We start from the raw sequence: 26,176 nt of genomic DNA on the forward strand, positions 1-26,176 counted from the left end.
TCTGGAAAAGGCAATGTGTCTTAACAAATTTAAAATATGCTATCGTTTTACTTACAAGATATAAATGTTTCAATTTTACGATGAACTTTACGTGATACATTTATGTAGCCTGCATTTAGTATGTAGGGTAAATGTCAAGGTAAATAGTAACACATGTCTCCATCTTATTAATATTTTATGATTCTTGTTATAAACGTTGTGCATTTGACTGATAACAAGACTTCAAAACTGTAAACAGCTTTCATAATTTATCAAATAATTTTCATGCAGAATTATCAAATTTTCAATATTATTTTCGAATTTTCTGATACATTTTACTAACACAAATTTATTATGCTCGATGAAATTCATTATTATCATGCTATTATCATGTATTTATACATTTATGAGAAACTTAATTGTCAAAATGTACAGAATGTACACAGTACTTAGTGACTGGAACAAAGTTCAATTTGTTTATGTGCATTCATTAACATAGGAAATTGCATAAATATGCGGTTTGTAAAACTGCATGATAGCACGTATAAAAGAAAAATCATTTTAATTCCAGGTTGCCGTCGCCTTCGAACTCTCTAGACGACAGTTCCCCTCAGGCGAGGCTTTATTTAGCGAACACCTCCAGACAGAATCTGGAAACGATCGTGGAGGCGATACGTCACCTAGAGGGGGACCATCTCTTCAGCGACGAACCAGCGCAGGACATGCCGCTGGCGTTAACCAACAAACAAACGGCGAACACGTCGAGCAAATCATCTACTACGCCAGGTGCGTCGCCGACGGCGAAGCAGCGGCTACTACAGGCCGAGTTCCTCCAGTTCCACAGACAGCAACAGGCCCAGCAGCGACCGGGCGTGATCGTAGTGAAGCATTCGTGATCAAAAGGCGCGTCGCGATCAGCAAACTGAACGCGCGCGTTCGCCACGGCGAACTCGCCTCCGCTCGAGATTAATGGACGGTCGAAAACCCGCGACGCATCGAGACATCAAGAGACGCATCCTTCGAAAAGTGTGTACACAGAAACACATACGTTAAGTAACCAACCGAGAGAATAAAGAAGAAGAAGAAAGAAGGATGTTTCTGCGACACAGTCTACGCTCGAGTCGGAGGCTCCGTTTCCTCGAAGACGCTCGGGACGCCTCCTTGCGTTTGCTGTTGTAACCGCCGACCGACCATTGTATCGGTGTTGCTCTGTCGGCGTTTTCGTATGTTCCTACTGCCTGTCGTCCGCCGTCGTTTCGAGCACAGATCTGTCCCCAGTGTCCATCGAGATTCAAACCTGTTGCTGTTTACGTTCGAGGGATTAGATAATCGTTTATTGGTTAATAAGTATCGACAGATCCAACGAGAAAGCTATCTAACCACATAATTTCTATCGATGGAGTTTGAGGTTATGAAAATCTCGAAACGAGGGTGGGGCCAAAAAGTCGAAGCTCGACGAAAGGATCCTCGCCACCGAGTCGTCGAAATGTTTCCCTCGTCCTAACCTCACTTTTCATCGCCCACTCCAATCATTATTATCCTTTCGCTAGTTCTTGTAAATACCACCGATATATTTTCCTCTTAATTAGGTTCTCCATCGTGTCCCATTTCCGTTTTATTTTTTTTATTTTCTTTCTTTGTAATAAGAACACGATGGTGAACCCAAGCGTTTCCCTCATTCCCAAGAAAGATTCTTCCCTGTCCTGCTGTCATCCTCAATAACACTCGTAATAGGGTTGAATCGTTAGTCTTTTCCCAACATTCATCCCCTTCATCACTTCGCGAATCGAGACAGCGAAGCGGGCGTTTCTCTCCTCGTGTGTTAACGAGACAGGATTTTTCATTTTCTTTTTTCTTGTTTTTTTTTCCATAGACTTAAGGCGACATGCTACCACAATAATAATTATTCCTAGGTCGTAAGGCTGCGTATGCTGTATGTCGTACCGATATATACATATGTACACACGATATATACGTATATACATGAGACAATGTAACGAGTACGATCCCCTTCCGCGAAATGTGTATATACATATATGTATATGTATGTGTGTATACGTATATATGTATATAGATATATATAATGGATATATATACACACACACACACAAACATACACACATTTGCGTTTTCTTTTTTACATTGTTACGAGAATTCAAAGAAAAAAGGAAAAAAAAGGAGCATTCTATATATATATACATATAAAAGATACTTATAGGAAGCGGATACACTCTCGACGACGCCGTACATTCTTTTTTCTTTTCTTTTTCTCTGTTTCTTGTTTTTCTCTTTATGTTTCTGTTTTTTTTACGATGTTCATATGGACTTAGTACCATATTGTTCGAGTGATAGTTCGATCAACAGGGTCGATCACACACATTGTACGCATACTACACGTATATATGTGTATATATATACGTATATGTATATTACACATACACGCCGCATGCTTAATATTTGACACACATTAAGATGCACCTAAGCGAAAGAGCCATAAAAAGAAAAGTACCGATTGTTTCCATGAACCAATTTAGGAAGAGAAAACAAAAAAACGGCAGAGCGAAAGACATAGTTATCCAGTCGAAGAGTGATCTCGTCGCACGAGAGAGCACACGCGAGCAAGAAATTCCGTTTAATCTGTGCCAAATATCGAGTAACCAGACTTTTTGTTCCTTCGTAGATAGTAGTAGTGCCAGCGACGAAAAACAGAAAATTGGTAGACCTGGCGTTCGAACCAAAATGGCGGCGATCAGCCGCTGAAACGATGATCGTTCACTCCCTTCTCGCAAATCGTGTCTGGCATGCATATTACGACACTCGAGCTCGCGAGGCAGACTTTTTCTACCGTGTGTACACTTTTTTAATATTCACTTGTTCCCCTAACCTCAATCGCGAGACGAAAATTCGAAAAACCAAAAAAACATATAATAAAAAAATAACAAAAAAAATATATATATATATACTGAAACGCAGAAGGCTGAAACACTGGGAGCAATCACCATCAACACTGCTTCGGTGATCCTCGCAACAACACTTTCCCCCCCCCCAACCATTTTTGTACGTCGAACGAAGCACGATGTTTTTAGGTTAAGAAACTTGAGAGAAGCGAGCCATGATTTCTTCGTGCCTTTTGAAGGGAAGAACGATCTATTCGATTGGATCGAACGCGATTTAAATATCGACCAATCAAATATTGTAGAACTTTGTTTATCTGAAAGCTGAAATTATTCATGAAGGAAATAATGTGCATATATAACAAGAGTCTATTACTATACATGACCCTATGACAAAGCCATATTGATCATCTGTATAAATTGAAAAGTAGAGAAGAGTGACGATGTTGCAGACACTATTTTTTAATCTTACTTTAGAATTTATTATTATTTTTGTTATCTCTTTGCAATAAATGATCTTGTGAAAGTAAGTCATTTGTTTATTGAGAATTGAATATTAATCATGTAGTCACGCAATGAAACTGAGAAATTGACAAAAGTGGTGCTGATCAATTTGGCTTATGAGGCGCTTAATAAAAGTTCATATTCAGGATTCTCTTGCACAATAATTTAGCATAAATATTAATAAAACTAATAAATTGACAAATTATGAATTTTATGTGTTAGACTTCTCTTTTATAGACACATGTTAAAAAGGATAAGCAAATGACTTGTGATTTGTAAAAGTTCATTTATTTTATTATCAAAAGAACTTATTAATACTGATAATTTGTAACTTATGATTAGTAAAATGTCACTGATAATACTAATTTCATTGTGCAAGAGGAATCAAATAATCAGTTAACAAAATTTCGTTTCAATAAATGAAGTTCTACTATATAAACAGACACACATACATTCGTTTGAGTTAAACGCGTCTCTCTCTCTCTCTCTCTCTCTCTCTCTTTCTCTCTTTCTCTCTCGTTTTACGTTGCATCTTTTTTTTCTTAACCCTAGAAAAATAAACACGGACTGAATTACCGACATAACGCATGCGTCTAGTTATTTTTTTCTATGTCTCTTTTCTTTCCAGATCGAAACAGTGGATCCTTTCGATCGCCATTCGATATACCGACACACGGTTTAGTTTTCCATGCGATGAAGATACGAGAGAGTGTGTATGTATTGAGTTTTGAGCGAATATGTAGTATGCCTATCATCGAGAGGGATTTCATTGTTAGATATACATACACTTGTGTTTGTAAGTACGTAAGCAAAAGGCAGACGCAGAAAGAATTATGAGATAAACGAAGATGAAACACTGGCGTAAAAATTAAGAACTTTAGTTAACGTTTAGCAGCTAGAGAGTACGTAGGAATTGTTAGCAGCGAGTACACAATGAAGATACAACCATGTTATTAATATTGTCTATCGGTATGATAAATGTGAACGCTAATCCGTAATTGTACTGTGTGTATATACTATTATAGCGATGTTACGTAGGTTATACACGTGATTATCTAAGGCCGACGTTAAAAAGCTTGCAATGGAGAAGAAGCATAACGAAAGAGAGAAGAAGAAAGAAAATGGAAGAGAGTTTCAGTTTCTCGTACCTGACGCGACAACTTTTTCTATCACGCGTTCATCGTTTTTCTACGATTTTCAACGCCGCTATTTCCACGTTTTTCACACTTCGTTCGCCACGAAAACATTTCGTGTCGCGACAGGTACGAAGAGACCATTTATATAAAGATAGGGTTAACCTTTAAAATTCCACGATGAAAGTGTAACTAATGGAACTTTGATATATCGTACCTTCGAGGAATTAAGATAAACCTTGTTCAAGGGTAATGTACAAAAATCTCGCGGTCGATGTTCGCGCGAGGACGCACGAGGGCCTAAGAAGTCGAGATACGAGTTTTCTTCGATCATTTACGTCTTTTCTTTCCTTTCCTAATTTTTCTTTTTTCTATGACGTGGATAAAGATAATTCGACGATTTCTCCGGTAAATTTCATCAATCGTTTTTTCGAGAGTGATTTTATACGATTGTAATGGCGTGTATGCGCGCGATCGATCTCCCCTCTTTCGGCTCTGAATGCGTGATCACGCGTACGCGACACTTTTCGTTTTCTCGTGTTTCTTGCTACTCGATAACGTGCGTTTTGATAATTTAATCAAATCACGAATAAAATATAAACATGAATATTACAGATCTGCAAGGAAATTAAATTGTCAGCGTTTATCTTGTCAATAATATTTTTTTAAGTTTTAATAAATCAGTGTTATTTAAACGATACTTCACACTTTCTTTTATTAGAATATTTTCTTCTCTATCAACACTCACTTAATGATGTCTCTTCGAAATAATAATTTGCAAGCGAATTATTTGGAAAAGACAGCCACTAATTTTTGTGAAATTGAGGTTTGCGAAAACTCCCTCGAAATGATAATTATTGAAAGGATATTGTATCTTGTAGCAAGGAACACTTGTAATTTAAATATTCGAGCGCTTCCATAGATTATGGAAAAGCTTGTACAATGTATACGAGAATGTTGCGCGCATACATTGCGTCTAAATGTAAGAAAGAAGCAGTGACGAATCTAGAGTACACGCGAGAAAACTACATACGCTATGCATACGCATTTACACAGCTTACTTTGCGAGCATTTAGGGGAAAAAGCCTTAACCTTCCTAAGGCTTCGTGCGATTCGATCAAATCTCGTTTTCTCTCGAGCCATACTTGTTCGAATGTTATTAAAAATCTAAGAATTTGAGAGAGAATGTACTTGTTATATCTTTGGCGAACAAACGCAGGCCTGATTTAATTTTATTTCGTTTATGACGAAACGAAGTTCTTAGGAATGATAAGAGCCACGGTGAAGAGTACGGTGATAAGTAGACTGCGGACTTTTATGGGAATCTATGGTTTTATAAACACCACTAAAGAAATAGAATTCACTTGATCAATGAACTTCATTGGTAGAGATTTGTTTTATGTATTGAATTATTGATATGTATTTTATATATTTTTGCATATATTATATGCATTCTGTGCATTTTTATCTTTTGCATAAATGCATAGAAATCCGCGGTCGCATGATAAACAAAAGTATTGGCATAGATCAGGTTATTTTGTAAACTTTTATGTTGGTTTGTAAAAGACATGGTTCTTTGTTTATTTTTTTGTAAAATATAAGGAGCAGAAGTTGCAAAGTTATGATATTTAATTTTGCCATATTAATTGTACCCATTAAGGAAAAAGCAACGAAATAAAGTTGCAAGAATGCAATATTATTGGAAGATACAAATATAGTAATTTATTGTTTCATGAAGATAAAAGATACGTATTACAATAATAAATACTATATGTGTGTATACTATATATATATATATGTATAGTATGTATGTATAAGAAAAATTAGAGTAAAAACAGATCGTTATATATTTTTCATTATTTGCGAAGTAATTTCGATACAGTTTCTTAACAATAGCGATGAAAATATATTACAAACAAAATTGAATAAGCAATCGTACGTTTTGCAGGTTTGCACAGGATTATTAACATCTGGTCTGTGCCAATATTTTTATTCATTACTGTATATACAGACTATAACTTGATGAGTTGGTGTATGGGTGGGTCTATCATGCGTTTCTTCCCTGTAATATATTTCTCGTAAAGTCGATTCGCGACAGAAAAACGCGTTGACGTGTATTTTGCCCAGTGTTTGACAAAAAGCGCTTTGAGGAAAATCAGATTTCGATTATTATATCCATTCTATGCTATTAAATAATTATAAAATAAAACATTAACGATTCCAATATTTAGTTATACTTCTTTGTTTGAAAGGAATTACTTATAATTATAAAGCCTATGTATTATGAAAATAGTACTCTTTTATCCATTTAAATTTCGATATACAATGTACACGTAGCTATAGGAATTTGTGATCCGACTAAACTTTGCAAACCCGCAAAAATGTTAGAGAAAAAATTTTTAACTTTGTTACTATCAACAGTGATTAATGTATTTTTTATTTTTCCTTTTTGGAATACACGTCAACGTCCTCGGATAATTACGTTTAAATGTGTTATCGATTTACAGCTTTTAATAATTGATGAAACAAATACTCGGAAACAAAGGAAATTCCTCCAATTTTTACCATAAATGTTTTTTAATCTACCATTTACACCGCATACAAATTGAAGATCTAACAAAAAAGATAAACTATATAACAATGCAAGAACAAATAAAGAATGCAGAAAAATATAGAAGAGATGACGGACTTTTGAATGGCATTTCATTGAACCTGTTTTTATACATTGCTGCATTTCTTCACTCAAACGAAGAAACGATTTAAAACGATATACACACGTAGACAGGAAGATAGAGAAGAGAATATAGAAACATTTAAAACGCCACTTTAGAATTCAATAATTCTCCCGGTAAAAAAGAAGAAAATAAATAATATAAATTATACATATAAATTTACGAAACAATGGATGCTATATCTTCATTATACTTTAACATTACTTAGTTAAAAGAATCTTAATAAGAAAAAATTAGAGGTAAAATACGAAGAGTCATCATAATAGTTTAATTACTATTAAAAAGAAAAGAAAAAAACAGGAAGAAAGAGCAAGAGAAACGAAGACGAAGAATAAAATAAGAGAAAAAGAAAGAAGAAGTAGCGAAGAAAAGCAAAAGAAGCGACAAAGAAGAAAAAGAATCCTTTTAACATTTAGGCGAGCGTGGCTGTGCGAGCGATTATGAATTAATTAGAGGAAGTTTAACGTTAAGGCTAATTTCGATTTGTACTTTTTTTGCGGCAAATGGCGACTGAAAGCTGTTCCTTGATCGTCCACTGCGAATACAAAATGGACGATTAACTGTCTCCTGGGAATAAAGAAAGCAAACGTTTCTTTTTATATTCTTCGTCGTAACTAATATATATTAGAATTTTAATTGATAAAAAATACACTAGTCAATTGATATGCATGATTAATCTATTTGATCTTAACGTAACTTTTGTCTGTCACTTTGATTACAAATGTCTCATTTAAAGAAATTCGAGTTTCTATTGAAGTTTTAAACGAGGACGAGGGATATTAAATCGATTCGTGTGCTCTTGAGTGTTCTCATCTCTCGAATAAGTAAATGACGTTGATAATGAGACTGAAAATAGCTCGAGAGAACGGAGTGCCTCTGATAAATCGATCGAGCATCGTAATTATTTTTCTATCACACTTTCGGTCGCCACGGGCCCAAAATCGAGGAGAAGAAATAAGCACTGTGCATATTATAAATCCTAGAATGTTAAAATGGCGGCCACAACGTATTGCGTGTGTAAGGTTAATAAAAAGATGTATGTGAATAGCGTTAAAGATTGCGAATTTGTTGAGAAAGGAGCGTTAGGAATATAGGAGAGAATAGTGTGCATGAGAGTTGAAGTACACTTAGTGGAACAGCGAATAAACAAGATGAATAAGCATTAGGTTCAAAGGAATTCTCGTTTTTTGAGAATAGACCTGAATAACAGAATTTAGAGGTAAATTCTTCGAGATGACATTCGTTTAAGGTGAGAGAGAAAACGGCGGTTTGATTGTTTTCTTTTTCTTTTCTTTTCTTTTCTTTTCCCCGTGTTTAACGTGCTTTTATTTGTAGGAAAGTCAGAATGTTTCTTTCTTGAATTTTACGAAGACAAACGAAAAAAACGAAACAACAAGGGAAAATACAGTTCTTTTTCCTCTTCTTATAGAGTTAAGATTCAAATTAAAGACTGTATAAGACTTTATACAGATGCGGTTTTTCGAACAGCGTTCGGCAATATTCGTGCATTTGATCGGCCGATAAATCAAAATTAATTTTGATCCTCTGTTAAATTAGACCTAAACACATAGTACTATAGTAGCTTGGACATATCTAGAGTCTCTAAAAAATAATTTCTTTTCTCAATAAATTAGTGTTAATAAAAATCAATAAATTTTTTCGTATCAGTGGCAAAGAAACACGTTTTTATCAATGTGGAACTTAAAACAGAACAATTAATAAAGACAGGAACGTGAAAAGAAAAAACAGAGGGAAGAATTGATGGAACAATTTTATTGACTTTGAGATCGATGAAAACCATGTACCTAATTAGTTCGAAGCGCCGTCCAATTAATCGTTCAAATAGAAACGAGAAGAATGGGTGGAAGATTACAAGCTTTCGCGAAGGGAACATTGTAACAGTATTAGTATTTTTTTCTCTGTTCTTTACGATTATTTCACGATTGTAAATTGAAAAAGGACATGGAATAAAAGAATTCGATTTAAATGGCGGTGATACCTCGATTATGTAGCGATCTGACAAATTGGCGTCTATTTTTTTTTCGTAAGTTTCGAACGTTGAAGAATGTCTAGTCGTTAGGAGCTAATAATCTGTTTTATTCGCTTAGAAGAAAATCAAGAAGAAATCCATTGTGATCGAGGTTTCATCGTTTAATTTTCGGCAGGCCCTCGAACATCGACTTATTGTTGAAACGAAACGAAAGAAAGATTATATATTGGACAACAAAACAGAAAACAATGAAAGGAAAGAAGAAAATGTTCCTCAAGTTCAAGCTACGTTCGCTTCGTGCGTCTGCATTCCCTCGTAGAAAGAACAAATTGAAGAAACGAAAATAGAGATGAAACAAATTAGACGAAAACAGATATGAATCACGGAAGAAACAAGAGAAAGCCGAAAAAGAAAATGAGGAACGTCGCAACGCGCCGTAAATTCCGTCTATATAAATACATGAAATGAAACATTGAGAACAAAAGTGAACTGGCTCGATAAACCAAGCAATTCTAAATAACCTAACAATAATCGTTATTAAAATAGTGGTAGGCATAAAATATGCGTTGCATCGACGATTTCATTATTTGGTTTTCATTTGGAACAAATGAATTCCTAAATGAATTAATGTCATAAGCGACACATTATGGAATATTAAAAAGTTCGCAATGAAAAGTTCGTTCATCAAACATTGAATAGTCTACGATATTCAGAAGAATGCGAAATCCACTTTTGTTTTCAATGTTTCGAACAAAAACAGACTGCCATTGATTCGAATGTACTCGTTTTGTAATCAATTCGTATAAAGAGAAGAAACAAACTGTGTACGACGGAAAGAGAGAGAACAATGAATGAGTGTCCGAGAACGCGTGAAACCGTTCCAATAATTAATATTCACATTTACTCTCACTTGCAAATTCACTTAAATAACATTTTCAAAATATTCCCACATTTAACTCCAACTTTACTTTCTCTTCCTTCTTTTTTATACAATATTTTCATTTCAACTCATCGACACGATAGAGATTGTAATTTTCTTGCATTTCTTTTTTCTTTGATATCGTGGTGCGTAACTTATTAATCGTCGAAATTTCAGGGGGAGCTTGTAAAAATAAATCATTGTTCCGAGCGACGAACTCTAATTTATCATAGATTTATATAGAACTATACTTTTAAAAGCTGCGATTTATAAATTATAAATATATTAGAGAGAAAACGATGTTTCTAACGGACGATTTTTTTGTTCCGTTTTGTTTTGTTTGCAATCGGCTCTTGTTTTGGAGAAGATTCTGCGATTTCTTCTAGTTATAGGAAGATTTTTATCGATGTAATTTTGTTGATTAAATTATCGAAACATTGGATGGACGAACGTTTAAACGAGAGATCGCACAGCGGAGAGAATACTGTTCGTTCTACCTTCTTTTTATTCTTTCCTTTTTGTAATCTAGACCGTAATTCTTAATTTTATTCTAGAATTCGTAAGGTTTATTTTGTAATTGATCACGAGAAAGAATGTTCTTGGTTTTTATTTATTTCTTTCGATACTTCTGTTAAATGTGTTTCTTCTTTTATCAAATGTTCACGTAAGAGGAAAAAATGAGAAAAAATAAATTCGCAATGGTACAGCGCTATTTTTTTCTAAACTTTCTTCCTTCTTAATTTTTGAATGAGAACATTCAATAAGATATTGGATTTCACGTACTAACAGTCAAACAATGCGATATTGAGTTAACCAAATCCGAGATAAAAAATAGAATTGTGAAATAATGAAGTAACATTATCAACATTTAAATATTTCTTCAATCTTAATACATCTTTAAGTTTATTATCCATATTCAAATATTCATCATTTACACAGCGACTTTCATTTAAAATTTGTCGGACAGCAATTGTTAAAATGCATCAAGAAGACGACTTTGTTTCGTGTAAAAGATCGAAAACTTCAAATTTACAGTATTCTTATCCATGTGTGGGTTAAGAAAGTGTCGATTTCTGTGGGATAATAAATAAATTCTTTCGTAAATTCCACTAAACTAAAAACAAAAAAAAAAAAAAAAGAAAAACAAGAAAAACGAAAAAAATGTGGAAAGAGGTGAAGAGTGTGCGTGCGTGTATGCTCGGAGATTTAATTACCACGTTCGATGATCGATAAAACGCTATCTAATTTACACAGGGCATTTAGTGCCAACGACCGTTACGAATAAGCAGTTACGAATAATAAACCGTAATTTGATAATAATTAATCGTGTCGTTTTAAGAATAGAGAGAATGGATCTAGTGAATTTTTACAAGAAACGCCGGACTCTGCGCATATCTAGAAAGACTGTCGTTTTGATCATCCTGAAAGAGAATAAAAATCATGAAGATCAACCGAAAAAGATAATTAAAATGGAATCTCAACTTGTTATCTGTAATTTGCTGAGGACAACTTTTTGTACATTTTACAGAGTTTTTGATAGCTTGTAAGACGGATAAACGTGAATGTTCTACCTTACGCATGCAAACACGACGAATTTTTATTCGATATGAAAATATTCTAAAATTTGTCCAATGGTTTTTATTCTTGACAAACAGGAATGAAAAATATATATATGATGATGACTAACTTGGCCCTGCATTAGCCCGGTGTAGTGAAAAATATTTTTTACAAATATCATTAAATTTACTTTTTCAAATAATTCCTAATACAGATTTAATATCTAATACAAAATTAATGAATTATTTTATAAAATCATTTTAAATGAAATTATACACGCGTCTTTTCTTATTCTCTATTATAGGAATATTATCTTATTAATAAAAATATCAAATTTTTTATTTTAATGAAAATATGAAAATAGTACGAAAATATATTAATTAAACGTTTAATTAAAATATTGTAAAAACACGGGTTAACGCGGGTCTAAAATAATCTTTTCTACGAGTTTCTTAAAGTCATACACAATTCACCGCCCTAGTTTTAAATTGCACATAACAAATGTATCTCTGGTGACAATGTTAAGTGCCTAATATCGCAGCTCGCACTCGATGCGACAAGAACGTCACGTTCACGTGTATTTCTGGCAATGTATTAAGTTGTCCCGAAAGATTTTTTCGTTTTATAAGGAAATAATAGACGCACAACATTTTTTTCTTTTATATTATTTTAATGAATTATGTATGATCCATTTTGTCCTATTATTTGCATATAAAACGAAAGAAACTTTTAAGACAACCTAATATTACATCAAATCCACCAATTTCGATGTATATATATTTTAACAAGTTCCAAACAAGTCTCTTTGAGGGAAGATACAAGATATACTAAGCAACATCGTTTCTTTTTTCATTAAAAAATTCTAATTGCCAAAAATCACGTCCACGCAAGCTTGTCAACGTTTTAAAAGCCTGTTCGTTTCATTCTCGATAGAACTGAAGAAATGATGCTACGTTCTTATCGATCGGTAATAATCAATCAAAGAGATTCTTTTCCTCAAGCACTTTTTAACGACAAGCTCAGTGAAGTGCAATCAATCGATAGACACGAGAGATCGCAAAGATTGTCGAGTTGCGTTTTCCAGACAACTCGTGCGGCAACGAAACAGTTGAAAATTCAAACAGACACGAATAGATGAAAATTAAAAAAAAAAGAGGAAGAGAAATGAAGGGATGGAGGGAAATCGGGAAAGAACAATGTAACTCTCTATAAAGTAAAGTAACTCGATTACTCTACCAAGGTTGAATTTCCAATAAGCATCAGACGTACACGTTCACTGCTTTCGACTAAACACAGTTACTGCATCCCTCTGTACATGGGAAATTTTCTGCAAGCATGAAACTCCGCGTGCTTCGGTTCCACTAAACGCAGATCGCTTAACCCAATATGAACGTGAAGCATTTGTTTCTTTATGCATTCGTTATTTAGTGTATCATTGTCTAGCAAAAAAAAAAAAAAGATTCTTTACGTAAAAAGAAAGTGGAATACAGTTTTAAAACGAGCCGAACGTACTACTTTATTGTATCGGTATAAATGCGTCTGTCGCGTATGTCAGACGTACGCGTCTGACGCTTATAGGAGATCGCGCCTTTAGATAGCCGATCGTTAATTTATCTTTTATTTATATAGGTGTAGACTAACGTGAGATTGTTGTAAATGTTCGATTTCGTTCCCGCGCGTACTTCTGTCCATCGAATCTTATTGTTTGATAAATAGCGCGTATAAATTCACTGTGCTCGCTGAGAAAATATGGGAAGAAAGCGAAAACGACGCGAAATGTAAATGCACGCGTGAAACAGCGAAGATTCAACGGGGATCGTTAATTAGATCGGCAAAATAAGTTGTTTTATCCCGAGAAATCGGTTGATCTTATAAGAAAACGAAGAATCAATTTTTTTCTCACGAATTTTCTATTTCGATGTCTATTGCAAAAATCGACTCGTGATAATCGAGGACGATTTGTCCTCGAATGCGATTTGTTCGTACGTTTTTCGAACGAATTCGTTTGAACGAAAGAGAAATCGGGGATGAGAAGGCAGACAGGAAATGTGAAGAATAAAGAAACTTCTTGGGTGAAACGACTTAACGACATAGAGCGTAAACGTTGAGAGCGCGAATATTCTAAGCTGCTCGTAGTTAGAGAAAAAGAAAACAAAGAGAATTTAAAGTTTTAATAGAAAACTCGCAGAACGAGTCGATGCTCGAACGAGCAAGCAGGGGATGATAGATTTAACACTAGAACTATCAAACTCGTCAGGATCGTGGATTTTAGTACTTTTGTCTTTACAATCTTGTGTTTACAAAATTTGTTCACTTCCAACAACTTGTATATTAGTTTTCTCACTTTTAAAGGCTCAATTGTGAATTTTTTCATTTCTAAAGAATTGAAACGCTCATTTTTATTGAGATAGAAACATAATCTCGTAGATATATCTATTTACTTTTATTATGAAATTGAAATGTATGTATATTAGATTGTAATGTATTTAAACACACACATAAATCGGTAGTCCTATTGTTAAAAACGGATATTCTCTTTGCTTTTCAAAGAATCTTGCTTAAACTAAGTCAAGCGATCCTTTTTGTTGAAATATAATTTAACTAATTAATGTAAACACGTCTACTAGATTTTTAATCGATGCATTTCTTCTAATTAAACGAAAGTGAAGGAAGCTGACCGAAATTGACGAATCGTAAGAAATTCTAATTTATTCCGTACAGTCGTTATTTATTTATTTCTACGGATTCTCGTCTATAGACTGCGAATGTTTATGCAAATTAACATTTTTATAAATATGATCGAAGGAAGCGAGAAACCTAAATGAAAATTAGTTTCAGTCACAAAATACTACAGATGACTATAAGAGAAAAACATAAAAGTATATTTCCCTTGACTTTTTTTATTTCTTTTGTCACTTACAATTAGCTAAGATAGTCAAGTTAAATTAGATTCAGAGACGCAAGTTTTCTAACAATAGGCGTTGAACTTGTGAAATTTCTAAAGAATTTTTTAGATTCAAACGCATAAATATCCACAGTCTGCTCATCTATCGTCACGCGATTGTTCGTCGTTTTAGTAGACACTTTAGGGGATAAGATAACACGCGTTACTTGGCATAATTTGTTTTATTGAAACGAGCTCTAATGACTTCCAACGTGAAGATCTATTCCGGTCATCAAAGTATTAAGAAATAAAGGTCGTCGAATTACAAGATTCGACGTAAATGAATAAAATAAAAAAGGAAAAGAAAAGAAAATCGAAGGTTTTCTAGAAGACCAGAGACAGGTTATTAAAAAACGGCGTTCCTTCTTTGAACTTTGATTAAAGAAAAGGAAGAAAGAACGTGAACTTAGATAGAACTAGGCGTACGTACGGACGAAAATGAAAAATGTGCGAGAAATGGAGCGAAAGAAAGTCGTGTATATTTGTGTCTGTGTGCAAGAATTGTGAAAAAGAAAGGAAACGAGATAGAATGGTGTATTCTAAGCGTTGTAATAATTAAGGATGAAAAAAAAAAACGTAAAAAATAAAAAAGGTATGAAACATACGACTGCACTGGAGCGACTCGAGCGAATCGCGAAAAATTGGCCGACTTTATATCTCGTTTTTCCACTTTATTTAACTCTTCCGGGCTTCAGGCGTTGACACGCAATATTTTATAAATATTTAACAGATTAGAATTAAATTGGATAAAGTAACAAATGAGAATAAAAAAAGGGTGCAAATCATGATGGCAACCGATTAAAGGTTATCGGCTGATTCATAAATCGTGTAGCGAAACGAAGTTTTGCAAGCTGGAGAGCGAGACGACGGCGTCACAATGATCCTCGAAGAGTTAACTTACATTTGGTGATTTCGAATTCGCTCAGGTCGACCGATAGGGTTAAGATGTACTTGGTTACTATATCGACGACTAGAAAAAATAAAAACGTCGGAAAAAGCTCGGAGCGGATGTTTCGTGCAGACGCAACGGGTTCGAAGACCGGTCGTTTCCAAAGAGCCGCCAGGCGGTGTTTGAAACGTTTAAAACACACCTAGACTTAAAAAAAGAAGAAAAAGAATTAATTAGAAAGGTAGAAATAGTTAATAAAAGCAAGAAGACGACTTCACTTAAGGCATGTGTAAAAGACATGCGAACCCTTGCAAGCTCGCGTAAGAAAATAACTATTCGAGAATAATATATTATCTTATCGGATAATATATTATACCCTTATATGAAAGATAATTTATTATATTAAATAACGTATTATTATATAAACGGCGATGAAACGTTGCACCATGTTGATCAGCAATAAAGAAAATTAGACGAGAACAAGAGAAAAAGAAGAATCGAGCGTTGCCTGTATTGCCCGCGGTAAATACGAAATGAAAAATGTGAATTGTGAGACGTAGACGAGTTAAAAATTGAAAAAAAAAGAAAGGAGGCATCGAAATGAAAATAATGAGATAACGAATGAAACGGATGAAAGTGCAATGTTTTATTGTTAAACTCGACTCGCGCGATGCACGGAACGCGCCAAACGAGCGGAAAACACTTTGAGAAAAAATGTCTTCATACTATTTGCATATTGCTTTATTGTTATACGAACATTGTAACGATACATTATGATTAAAAGTAAAGGAATATTAACCCGGCGGTATCCATCGATTCTACCGGCGGTTTTAAGCCGTGTCCAAGAAATTACTGTGTGTATTTTGCCGAAATATTTTTCACGCGAAGATACAAGGCTTGACTTTTGTCTCTCAACACTTTCACACTGTCGACTGTTCACACATTCTTCTCCATTCTGGTATTCAAATAATCTTTAAAATCTGTTTACTGATCGTCTTCTTTTAATGAAGCTGCAAGATTTAAAATTTTATGTATGAAAACGTAATTTCACTTTGAATTTTTAAACTTATATTTGAATAAAAATGTTTTAAAAATTAGGGAGTCGATACTGTAAGAACGACTTCTGAAAAATTAATTTTATTTGAATGAAGAAATAAAAGTCGGAAGAAGGATATATGCAGAGTGTGAGAAGTACGAACCTCGTGAACCTTCGTCAGGAATTCCCTCAAATGACTGCACTGGTTATGCCCACGCATAGAAATTTGCCGCTTCCCCGAGAGGACTCGCTTTAAAACCGCCAGTACGTAATTCTAGCTATTACGCGAGATACGTTCACATATTTACAAAGGTGGAGCATTTTAATTCATAGGTAAAAACGGAAACGTTTTACTTTCCCTTCTTTTTCTACGTACTTTGTATATTCCCAGAATAACCATCCATTTAGAACGACGGTATGTAATTATGGACTAAAAAAAAGAAAAAGAATTATTACGACTAAAACACGTTCATTTTACTGTTAATCAACCAGATTTTATTGAATCGAACGCGTTGATGTAAACGACGACTAATTTGTCGTCGTTAAACGTAATGATCTTCGTAACGATGTGACTCAATTTAGTTTTCCGGACTTAACCACCCCCTGTTCTTGTTCAGATGCGTATGCACGCGTGCATACAAATGGAATCACGCGTACTATGAACGAGACAAGAAAAAATGATCTCAACAGGAAAATAGCCGCCTCAAACTTTCGAATGCTTTTTCACTCCGATTTCTTCCGTTAATTTTCTACTACATTCTAGATTCTAAAGGAGTTTCTCTTTAGATTCTAAGCGAGAAATTTCCTTTCTCAATCAACGAAATAGAATTTGTATCTTTTATTCCTAAGTAATCATTGTCCATGATCTTTTACTGTATTTTTCGTTTTATTTAATATTTCCTATTTCTTTTTTTCTTCCTTTTTCTTTTTATATTTTTCGTGCGATAGAATACGCGTTTTGAGAGATGCCGAAGACTGGTAATAAATACAAAATCGAGTCGCATCGTTTCATCGACATTATTATCGTCGTAAAGATAACGTATAGTAAAACCTCGCAAATCTGTCGACGTTGGTGAAGCAATCAACCGGTTTCTTAGAGACTATAGAGAGGCAAGGGATTGCGCCAATAGAGAAGTACAAATTATTAAATGGAGAGAGAGAGAGAGAGAGAGAGAGAGAGAGAGAGAGAGCGCGTGAGAGAAGAACAGTAAAAATGCGAAATAAAATCAATCATTCGAGAATGAGATAATTGTGACCAATAACGAGTGAGGTGTAACGTCTGATTGTTTAGTTTCATCGCTTTTTATTCATTACCTTTGATTATATTATTGCTTGTAATAATTCATTCGAGATACCTTGAATACAAAAAGTAATAAACAATGTTAGCCCGTCTCTTGTCTTTCTTATCCTACTCCCAATGATTTATTCCATATTAGCAGAATATGAAGAAACACGCGAAAATCCTGCGAAAAGCTGTTGGCTGAATACGACAAATCTCCAAAAAAATGTTTAACATTCTTTCCTTAAATACATATATATGTATATACATACGTGTATATGTATATATGCGTATGCATCATATATCAAATTACAAGTCAACTATATGTATGTTTACATCCTTCATGCAATAATCTCATAACTCCTTACGATAATCTTCTTCCCCTAAAATCCATATTTCAATGATATTTACAAATATACATCCCTACAAGTTGTTGTATATAAATCATCGAATATATGAGAAGAAAATTTTCTGGAAAGAATAAGTAAGGAGCCACAGCACGGAAAATTGGGGAGGAAGAGCCAACCAAACACAAGAAGCATGGCTATACGGTTATCCGAATATTACCTATATATTATAGTATATTGTTCTGTTTTTTGTATTGCATTATATTTTATGTACTTGTTGCAATATAGGATTGTAGGACTATACTATGTACATTACATATCCGAAAGACATTGAATAATGTACGGATGTGTGGTGCGATAAATATACTAACAATATAAATTAATAAAAGGTAAAAATATTTATTACTTATCTTTGTTGTACAAATTCTACTTTATTCAAATGCATCCTTAGATCATCTGCGAGACCACTGAAACAAACGGATTTATTGCGATAACAAACCTTCAAATGTATGCTTTAACGTAATGTATTTCACACTTTGATTAAAGTTCAGATACTCGCACGTATTCGGTAAGTTCCTGAAATAAAATTTTGATGAATATCCTGTTGGAATTTATCGGATTAATTTCATACGAGATAATACTTACCACGATACAGAATCAGTAAATAGTAAGTGAGCAAAGAAACTTTGCTACATTACGGAATTTATTTGTATCTGAACGGCATATTGTATGATACGAATTGTGAGAAATTTTCTCAAATGACGTGACATACATTTTATTGATCGCACAAAACCGACCAGACAAAAATCTAAAGAATTTTTATGTTCTCATTTCTACACGACAATCTAAAAGCGCCTGACAGAGTTCACTTTATTGTCCAGGTTATAGTTTTTCATTAATTTGTCTGCACATTATTCAAAATCAAAATTCAAAATCATGAATGTTAAATATATCGTTCTCCTATGCGCAGTTAAGTTTGTCTCTGTATTATCTACTATCGTGTTTTCTTTCCCTTTTGCCCCTAACATCTGAATTTAATATTTATTTACCTAATTCCTCATCTCTACCTTCATCATTAATATATTCTGCATTAAACTTAATACATTTAGTATGTCTTGAGGATCCGTTGCTTCGTCTAACGTTACCGACTGAGTAAATTAATCTACGATATCAAGCTCTTCGGAAACTGCTTCATGACGTTAGCGATTCGAGACTGTTCTCTCTGACTACCGAGAGACTAATTTACTCTACTGCTACGACTGCTTGGAGCTCTAAAAAGCTCGCACGAGAATGACATTGCTGAATTCGATGTCTAGCAAGTCTCAAAACGAAAGTGCCTGATCAGAATGTTCGTGCGTTACACATTGTTTACTACCCTGATCTTTGGCGAGAAAAGTGCGAGTAATGCTACCAAGAATATACAAATAAAAAGAAGATCGAAAAGGAAACGCCCAACAGATCTCACAAAGGACATAACCTAACAAAAAACACTCACCACACTAAAGAAATAAATCAATCAAATTCGAAGATGGTATCCCACTAGGGGTAGTCATCCACATGTTATATTATTATACCACTAAGCTATAATATTTTACCAAATGTCCTACTGGACAAATTGTAAAATGTAAATAAATAAATAAAAAAAAAAAAAAGAATATACAGGTTCTGTACAAGTTCTAGTGATACCCGAACGAACTTCGATTAGGATTGACAAGTCAATATAACTATTGGGACTATTATGACTCAACTATTGAGAACACGATAAACATGGAAAATTAAAAGCGTTGACTTAGAAATAGCCTTTTAATTACGGAAATGTGCGCCATAAAATTATTTCTATCATCAAATTCTCGCAGCTGTTTGCTCCTTCGAACGAAAAGATAGCTGTGTTAATGACCCTCCAGTCATCACTTGGCCTCTTACTTCATGCCCTATGAACTTACCACATTAGCAGTTTCGTCTCCATTGTACTTTCGTATCCATCGAATGTATGTACGCGTATATGTGTACACGTATGTGTGTGGATGTATGTATGTATCTGCACGTTACAGATCAGCCACATTCACTTGCGAAAAATGTGAAACAGTTGAGTCAGTATGTTGAGTATCTATGAGTTCTCTCGTCCTGTTGGTGTACCAGTATGTAGGTTGGCTATTTCGTTGGGAGAATCATTTGATTAAATACTTACAAGAGGGAGTCACAGTTGCGGAAATCGCATTTGAAATGGCACTATGTGCCAGCTGTAGTTAACATTAACAAACCACTACACAGTATCATTCAACAACTGTTTAAATCTGAAATACTTTCCTAGAACATGGAAAACTGCAAATCTCTCCCCATGAATCCTCTGCAAGAAGATGATCTTATCGGATGATCGTGCTATTTGTTTATTACCTGAAAATAAGCAGAGTATTCTAAGCCATAATTCCACCAAAATAAATTGAAACCAATAAGCTCATTATGTAACTAATCTACCATAAGCACAACATAATCCTCGAAACTCGGCACAGTTTCAAGCACAACACAGTTTACATTTGACATTTATTGGGCAAACAATATAAATCAATGCTTCGGGCAGTACTAATTGACCTGGACGTAGTATCAGATATTGCGTGAGATGGTGGCCTTGTCTACAGATGGCAAAAAACAAATATAATAAATATCCATCAAACTCACAAAGGCCCACGTAAATGAAATCACGGGCAAAGGTTGATACAAAATATGTTAACAAAGGCGATCTACACGACAAAGCTAATATCATAAGAATTGATCTCCTCATACTGAAAATAATTAGAAACCACCGGACCAAAGTAAGAGACATCGAAGATAACAGCTTAATGTTTAGTTCCACCTACCCTTAATACTTCGAAATTACAAAATAAACTGGATACACCTCGACCGAAAAATTCGTACATTTAGAGGCGCAAGGTCTGATTCAAGATTCAGAAAATATGCTTCTAATTTACCATCACAATCGAAAACTACAAGACAAAAGAATACTTCACGAACTGAACAACTATTCTGTTCGACTTCAGACATTGGTTATTGCGACAATTATAGGAAGAATACCAACCTTTATTGATGATTGACCTAAACCACAGGCGACAAGCAATGTACTCAATAGAATTATGTATGCTCTGCGCATAAATACATATTATACAACTGTATATGGCAATTACTATATATGTAGACTAACATAATAAGTATATGTGTGTTTACTATAGTTTGTATGTCTTTGATAGTATTTAGCCTTAGTTATTGATATATTTATATTAGTATTGATTTATATATAGTTGATTATATTCTTCGATTAGATTTGATTATAATCTTTAATTATTGATAATATTTAGTCCTAATTCGTCTTTGTCTTAGCTTCAAGTCTCATATTGTAAACTATTTGATTGCCCAGAAAGTTCCAAAGAGTTGCCAGAAAGTTGCCAAGAAAGGTTGTGGAACAAAATGCCATCTATATAATTCAATGAATGTATATTGAATCGAAATGTAAATCGGAACGAACATTCCGGACAACCCAATAGTAATAGTATAACGTTATGATAGTTTCTTAAAAAGCTGCTAGTTCGGATTCGAATCCAGCAGAAGTTTGCATTTTATCTATTTTTTTTTATCATTTAATAATATATGTACACTTGTGAATGAGGCGATTAGGATAATATGTTAGGTTATAAATGCATTTTCAAGTTTGAAATTTGTGTAAAATAACGTATAATATGTGGTATATAATATGTAATATGTAATACAGTATATAATGTTTATAAATATATATAATACGTAATATATAATATTTCCATGGTAAGATTCGTAAAAAAGAGAAACGAAAGAAAACAAAAAAAGTAGAAAAATAAATGAGAATTAGTAAACCTTCTGCCGGATTTGAACCCGGACCAACCGCGTAGTAAATACGTATTGTAGCATTATAGCTACAGTACGTTTTGAGACATGTGTGTCATATATCTGAGTTACTCGGTCCATATAAAGTTTAAGCCAAGATATTTAAAAAACGAAAATCCATTTTAAGAAAACCTATAAGGCTTTTGTAACACTATACGCGTACTACAACTTTCACGTAGTCCCGTTTGTAGAGCGATTTCCACACCTGTATTTTCCCCTTGTTACCCGTCGCTATCCCGCCACCACGACTGCGAGTAGATTGTGCAGAAACTGTAGTTCACGTGCTTGTAGTTACGAAGTCACGAGTATAAAGTGCCATATTGCTATGATAAGAAAGATTATTCCACACCCTAATACGAGACCCTTGAATCATTGTTTGATGTAAGCGGTCGATCAGTGCGTAACAAGAAAAATGGCGGTTAGTTTGCCTGTCAATCTGGCCGGCCACTGACAATAATGTAAGAAGTGGGTATTGCTCTACGCCCACATGCCTATTGAATGCCGATAAGAACATAGTGGATTTCTTGTTAAGCACCGCATGTGCCGCGCACAGTCACCATGAGTATTTTAAGAAAAAGGTAATTATATTAGGAAATCTTAGTTGATTTGAAAAATTTTCAGTTATATATGCTTGTTTCTTCTTTAGATTATATGAATTCGATGATGCACTAAACGCTGAAGAAATAGATCTCATTAATCTCAAACGATTATGCTTCCATGGTATGTGTTTTATATATGTGTATATATATATATATATATATATATATATATATATATATATATATATATATATATATATCTTTTAATCTTCTTTGTGTGTCACAGTGGATATTGTAATAAATGGATGGATTAGAAAAGCTTACTAATTGATGGTCAATTATTTACAGGAATACCGGATGAAGGAGGTTTGAGACCTCTATGCTGGAAACTTTTATTAAATTATCTACCTTCAACAAGAGCCAGTTGGTCAGAAACGCTTATTCGTAAAAGAACGCTTTATAAAACGTTTATTGGTACAGTTTGTTTCTCTTATTTGATTTACAGTTAAAGATCACATGGAAAAATATGATAAGTTAATACCAAACTCAGATGGAAAGATAGTTCTGATGTGAATTTAATTAACAGCATATTGAATTTTATTGTTCTTCTATAAAAGATAAATATATATATATATATATATATATAATATATAAATAAAATGTAACTCATGATGTTTTTCACCTGTGATTTTCGATCATAAAGGTATAAATAATGAAATAGTAATGAAATTGGCATTGCAGAGGATCTCATTGTCACGCCAGGTGAAGCAAATAGTGATGGAGAAAGAGTAGATGTTACACTTCACGATCATCCGTTAAATTTAAATCCTGATAGTAAGTGGCAAACCTACTTTAAGGATAATGAAGTTCTTCTACAAATAGACAAAGATGTTAGGTATGTTTTTGACCATATGATGTAACAGTTTCTTATGTGTTAGAAATATAATGAATTATATTTGTAGGAGATTATGTCCAGATATATCGTTCTTCCAACAAGGCACCGATTATCCACGTAAAGAGATTGTAAATGCTAATGGACAGAGACGTTTACATCATAGAGTGCAACATACAGTTTTAAGAAGTGCAAATGTAGAGAGAAAGGGACTGGGTATCACTAAGGTATTTCATATTTAATAATACTATAAATAAAAAATGGTATTAATGTTGATTCTTATGCTTTATTGCGGATGGAAAGCAGCAGGTAACGCCGTTTAACTACTTCAATTTCATATCTTAAATTAGTGTTGTGAAAAAACTTCATTTGTTTACCTATAGATAGCAGTATCTATTAGAAAAGCTACAGAAGATTATGCACCACTAGCGGAAGGTGGTGAAGCTCATTGGGAAGTTTTAGAAAGGATACTCTTTCTGTATGCCAAATTAAATCCAGGACAAGGATATGTACAGGGTATGAATGAAATTGTTGGACCTATATATCACGCATTTGCTTGTGACCCTGACCAAAACTGGAGAGGTAATCATTGAAAAATACACTTTTAAATTCTTTATATTTCACATTTACATATTTCTTATAGAACATGCAGAAGCAGATACATTTTTTTGCTTCACCAATCTGATGAGTGAGATCCGTGACTTTTTTATAAAATCACTGGATGAAGCTGAGTTTGGAATAAATTCGATGATGGGTAAGCTCACAACTCAAGTCAAAGTTAATGATCCTGAAGTTTGGATGCGTTTGCATCAACAAGAATTATGTCCACAATACTATAGCTTCAGGTAAGCTAATAGAAATAATTTTCTTTTTTTAGAAATTATTATTTTTATAAATAAAAATTATCCTCTCTCTAGATGGCTAACGCTTCTTCTCTCACAAGAATTTCCATTACCCGATGTCATGAGAATTTGGGATTCTCTTTTTGCTGACGAGAATAGATTCAGTTTTTTGATACATATTTGCTGTGCCATGATTTTGTAAGTATCTTTTGTTGCAATAAATTTTAGTCCCAAATATGAATATAATTTAAGCATGTGAAAATTTTCAGACTCTTGAGGGACCAATTACTTGCTGGAGACTTTGCTACAAATGTTAAACTTTTACAAGTAAGTTATATTTCCTTTATACCACATAGAAAATTAAAACTGAATGTACGTATACCTTTTGCACTTAAACGAAAAAATTATTTTCAGTAAGATATCCTTCGAAATATTATTGAATTTAATGTAGTAATGTTTATTCTGATTTTGTTTTAGAATTTTCCTTCGGTTGACATCCAAATAGTACTTTCTAAGGCAGCTGCATTGGCAGGCAAAAGTCTGAACTCATCGTAACGTGTAATAGTGCTGTTTCGTAAAGAATTGAAAGTATAAACGAATCGTTTGGAATGGAGTGCTTAAACATCCTTCAAAGGTATATATTCCTAACGCTGTTATATCCTTTGTTTCTTCTTATTTCTCTCATTTTCTCATTTCTACAATGCAAATTATGATCTTACACATAGGCCTGAGCATCCTTACGCGAACAACTTATCAGAACTAAAAGAGTCGTTCTAAATGGTTCGCATAGATATATACATATATAGATATAACGTAAATATCGTATTACGTGTAAGAATCGTTGAAAAGTAAAATGATTTTAAACAACGTTTTATACTCCCAAAATATAAAAATTTTTCCATTTGTATGTATCTGGGAGGGCGGGATTGGTAGAATCTGAATTTGGCTCTCTGTTTCTTTATTAATCGAAATAAAGAGACTCATTTAACCCTTAACAAGAAATGAAGTGAGTTGTAAACTCAATGATTCTTATCGCATTTCTGCAGATATATTTAGTTATTTGTTATTGATAAGATTTACACTTAAGTATTTTTTCTTTATTTTTCTTCCTAGAAAATTGATTGCACTTTAGCATGTTTAAATTTACATAAATAAGTGAGTTTAAATATTTTATGTAAATTAAATATTAAAAAGATGTTTCATTTAAAAATTTTAAGTTACATTATCGCCATTAATCTTATTATTATTATTTTTTTTTTGATTGAATGATTCGATTAAGATATATACATATAAATAGCAATAAAAGAAAGGAGCAAGTTTACTTTTAAAAAGTAGACATTTTGAATAAAAAGTACTTTTGTTAAGGGTTAAGAAAAACATAATAACTGTGCTGTGAATGAAAAATTCAGCCATCTAATCTTTGTTATGTCCAAAAAAAAAAAAAAAAAAAACGAAAAGAACAAATGTTTGGATATTCAAAAAAGCATTTATTAGTAAGTTGAGATTTCATAAAAATTTCTTAACGAAAAAAGTGTGAAAGGTAATCTAGTAGTTATTGAATAATTACAAGAGCGCAGAAAGAAAATAAAAGATGTGCGAATGCGTCTGTAATACTGGCTGATTCGACATACATTTTGTAATCATTAAACACTAATATTATTATCGTTTGTACGCGCAATAATTACGTACTGTGTTTAAGTGAAATATTATATTTTGTAATCTTATTTTTGTAATGACCTGCGTCGTTTGTTCTGCGTTTATAAAATAAAAAAAATGTTATATTTGCATAAA

The 26,176-nt window shown here is 33.5% G+C and overlaps 2 protein-coding genes and 1 long non-coding RNA gene across 10 annotated transcripts in view; 2 read left to right on the forward strand and 1 right to left on the reverse strand.

Annotated features, from left to right (window-relative positions):
• LOC126863397 (helix-loop-helix protein 11) overlaps positions 1–17,026 on the forward strand; it is a 161,157-nt gene extending 144,131 nt beyond the window's left edge. For 2 of the 4 annotated variants that reach the window (XM_050613514.1, XM_050613512.1), the window contains exon 6: positions 551–17,026. In XM_050613514.1, coding sequence (XP_050469471.1) covers positions 551–875 — 325 coding nt within the window. In that variant the 3' untranslated portion in view covers positions 876–17,026. The remainder of the gene's footprint in view (positions 1–550) is intronic. The other 2 variants (XR_007688839.1, XR_007688838.1) reach the window with 2 other exon arrangements.
• Positions 16,265–21,759, reverse strand: LOC126863410 (uncharacterized). Of its 4 annotated transcripts, none has more exons than XR_007688846.1 (4): positions 20,679–21,759; positions 20,392–20,597; positions 18,129–20,327; positions 16,265–17,007 (listed from the first exon to the last, which is right to left on the reverse strand). It is a non-coding gene; the product is annotated as an uncharacterized LOC126863410 (long non-coding RNA). The 4 variants fall into 4 exon arrangements; XR_007688843.1 differs by having other exon boundaries at positions 16,265–18,040; XR_007688844.1 differs by having other exon boundaries at positions 17,892–20,327.
• A 782-nt stretch (positions 21,760–22,541) lies between these two features.
• On the forward strand, positions 22,542–26,176 carry LOC126863402 (TBC1 domain family member 13). Of its 2 annotated transcripts, XR_007688840.1 has the most exons (11): positions 22,542–22,690; positions 22,759–22,832; positions 23,000–23,125; positions 23,393–23,546; positions 23,614–23,770; positions 23,927–24,125; positions 24,187–24,388; positions 24,461–24,583; positions 24,655–24,712; positions 24,863–25,019; positions 25,111–26,176. XR_007688840.1 is itself a non-coding variant. In XM_050613524.1 (10 exons), exons 1-10 carry the CDS (start codon positions 22,671–22,673, stop codon positions 24,938–24,940), a joined length of 1,191 nt encoding a protein of 396 aa, XP_050469481.1. In that variant the 5' UTR covers positions 22,542–22,670; the 3' UTR covers positions 24,941–26,176. The 2 variants fall into 2 exon arrangements, 1 of the variants encoding a protein (XP_050469481.1); XM_050613524.1 differs by having other exon boundaries at positions 24,863–26,176.

Source organism: Bombus huntii, chromosome 3, assembly GCF_024542735.1.
Source record: "Bombus huntii isolate Logan2020A chromosome 3, iyBomHunt1.1, whole genome shotgun sequence".
NCBI classification, from domain to species: domain Eukaryota; kingdom Metazoa; phylum Arthropoda; class Insecta; order Hymenoptera; family Apidae; genus Bombus; species Bombus huntii.

Coding starts and splice junctions, on each gene's coding strand:
- LOC126863402 (XM_050613524.1), top strand. CDS start 22,671: ATGAGTATTTTAAGAAAAAG. Junction 22,833..22,999: donor CAAACGATTATGCTTCCATG/GTATGTGTTTTA, acceptor AATTATTTACAG/GAATACCGGATGAAGGAGGT. Junction 24,389..24,460: donor CCACAATACTATAGCTTCAG/GTAAGCTAATAG, acceptor TCCTCTCTCTAG/ATGGCTAACGCTTCTTCTCT.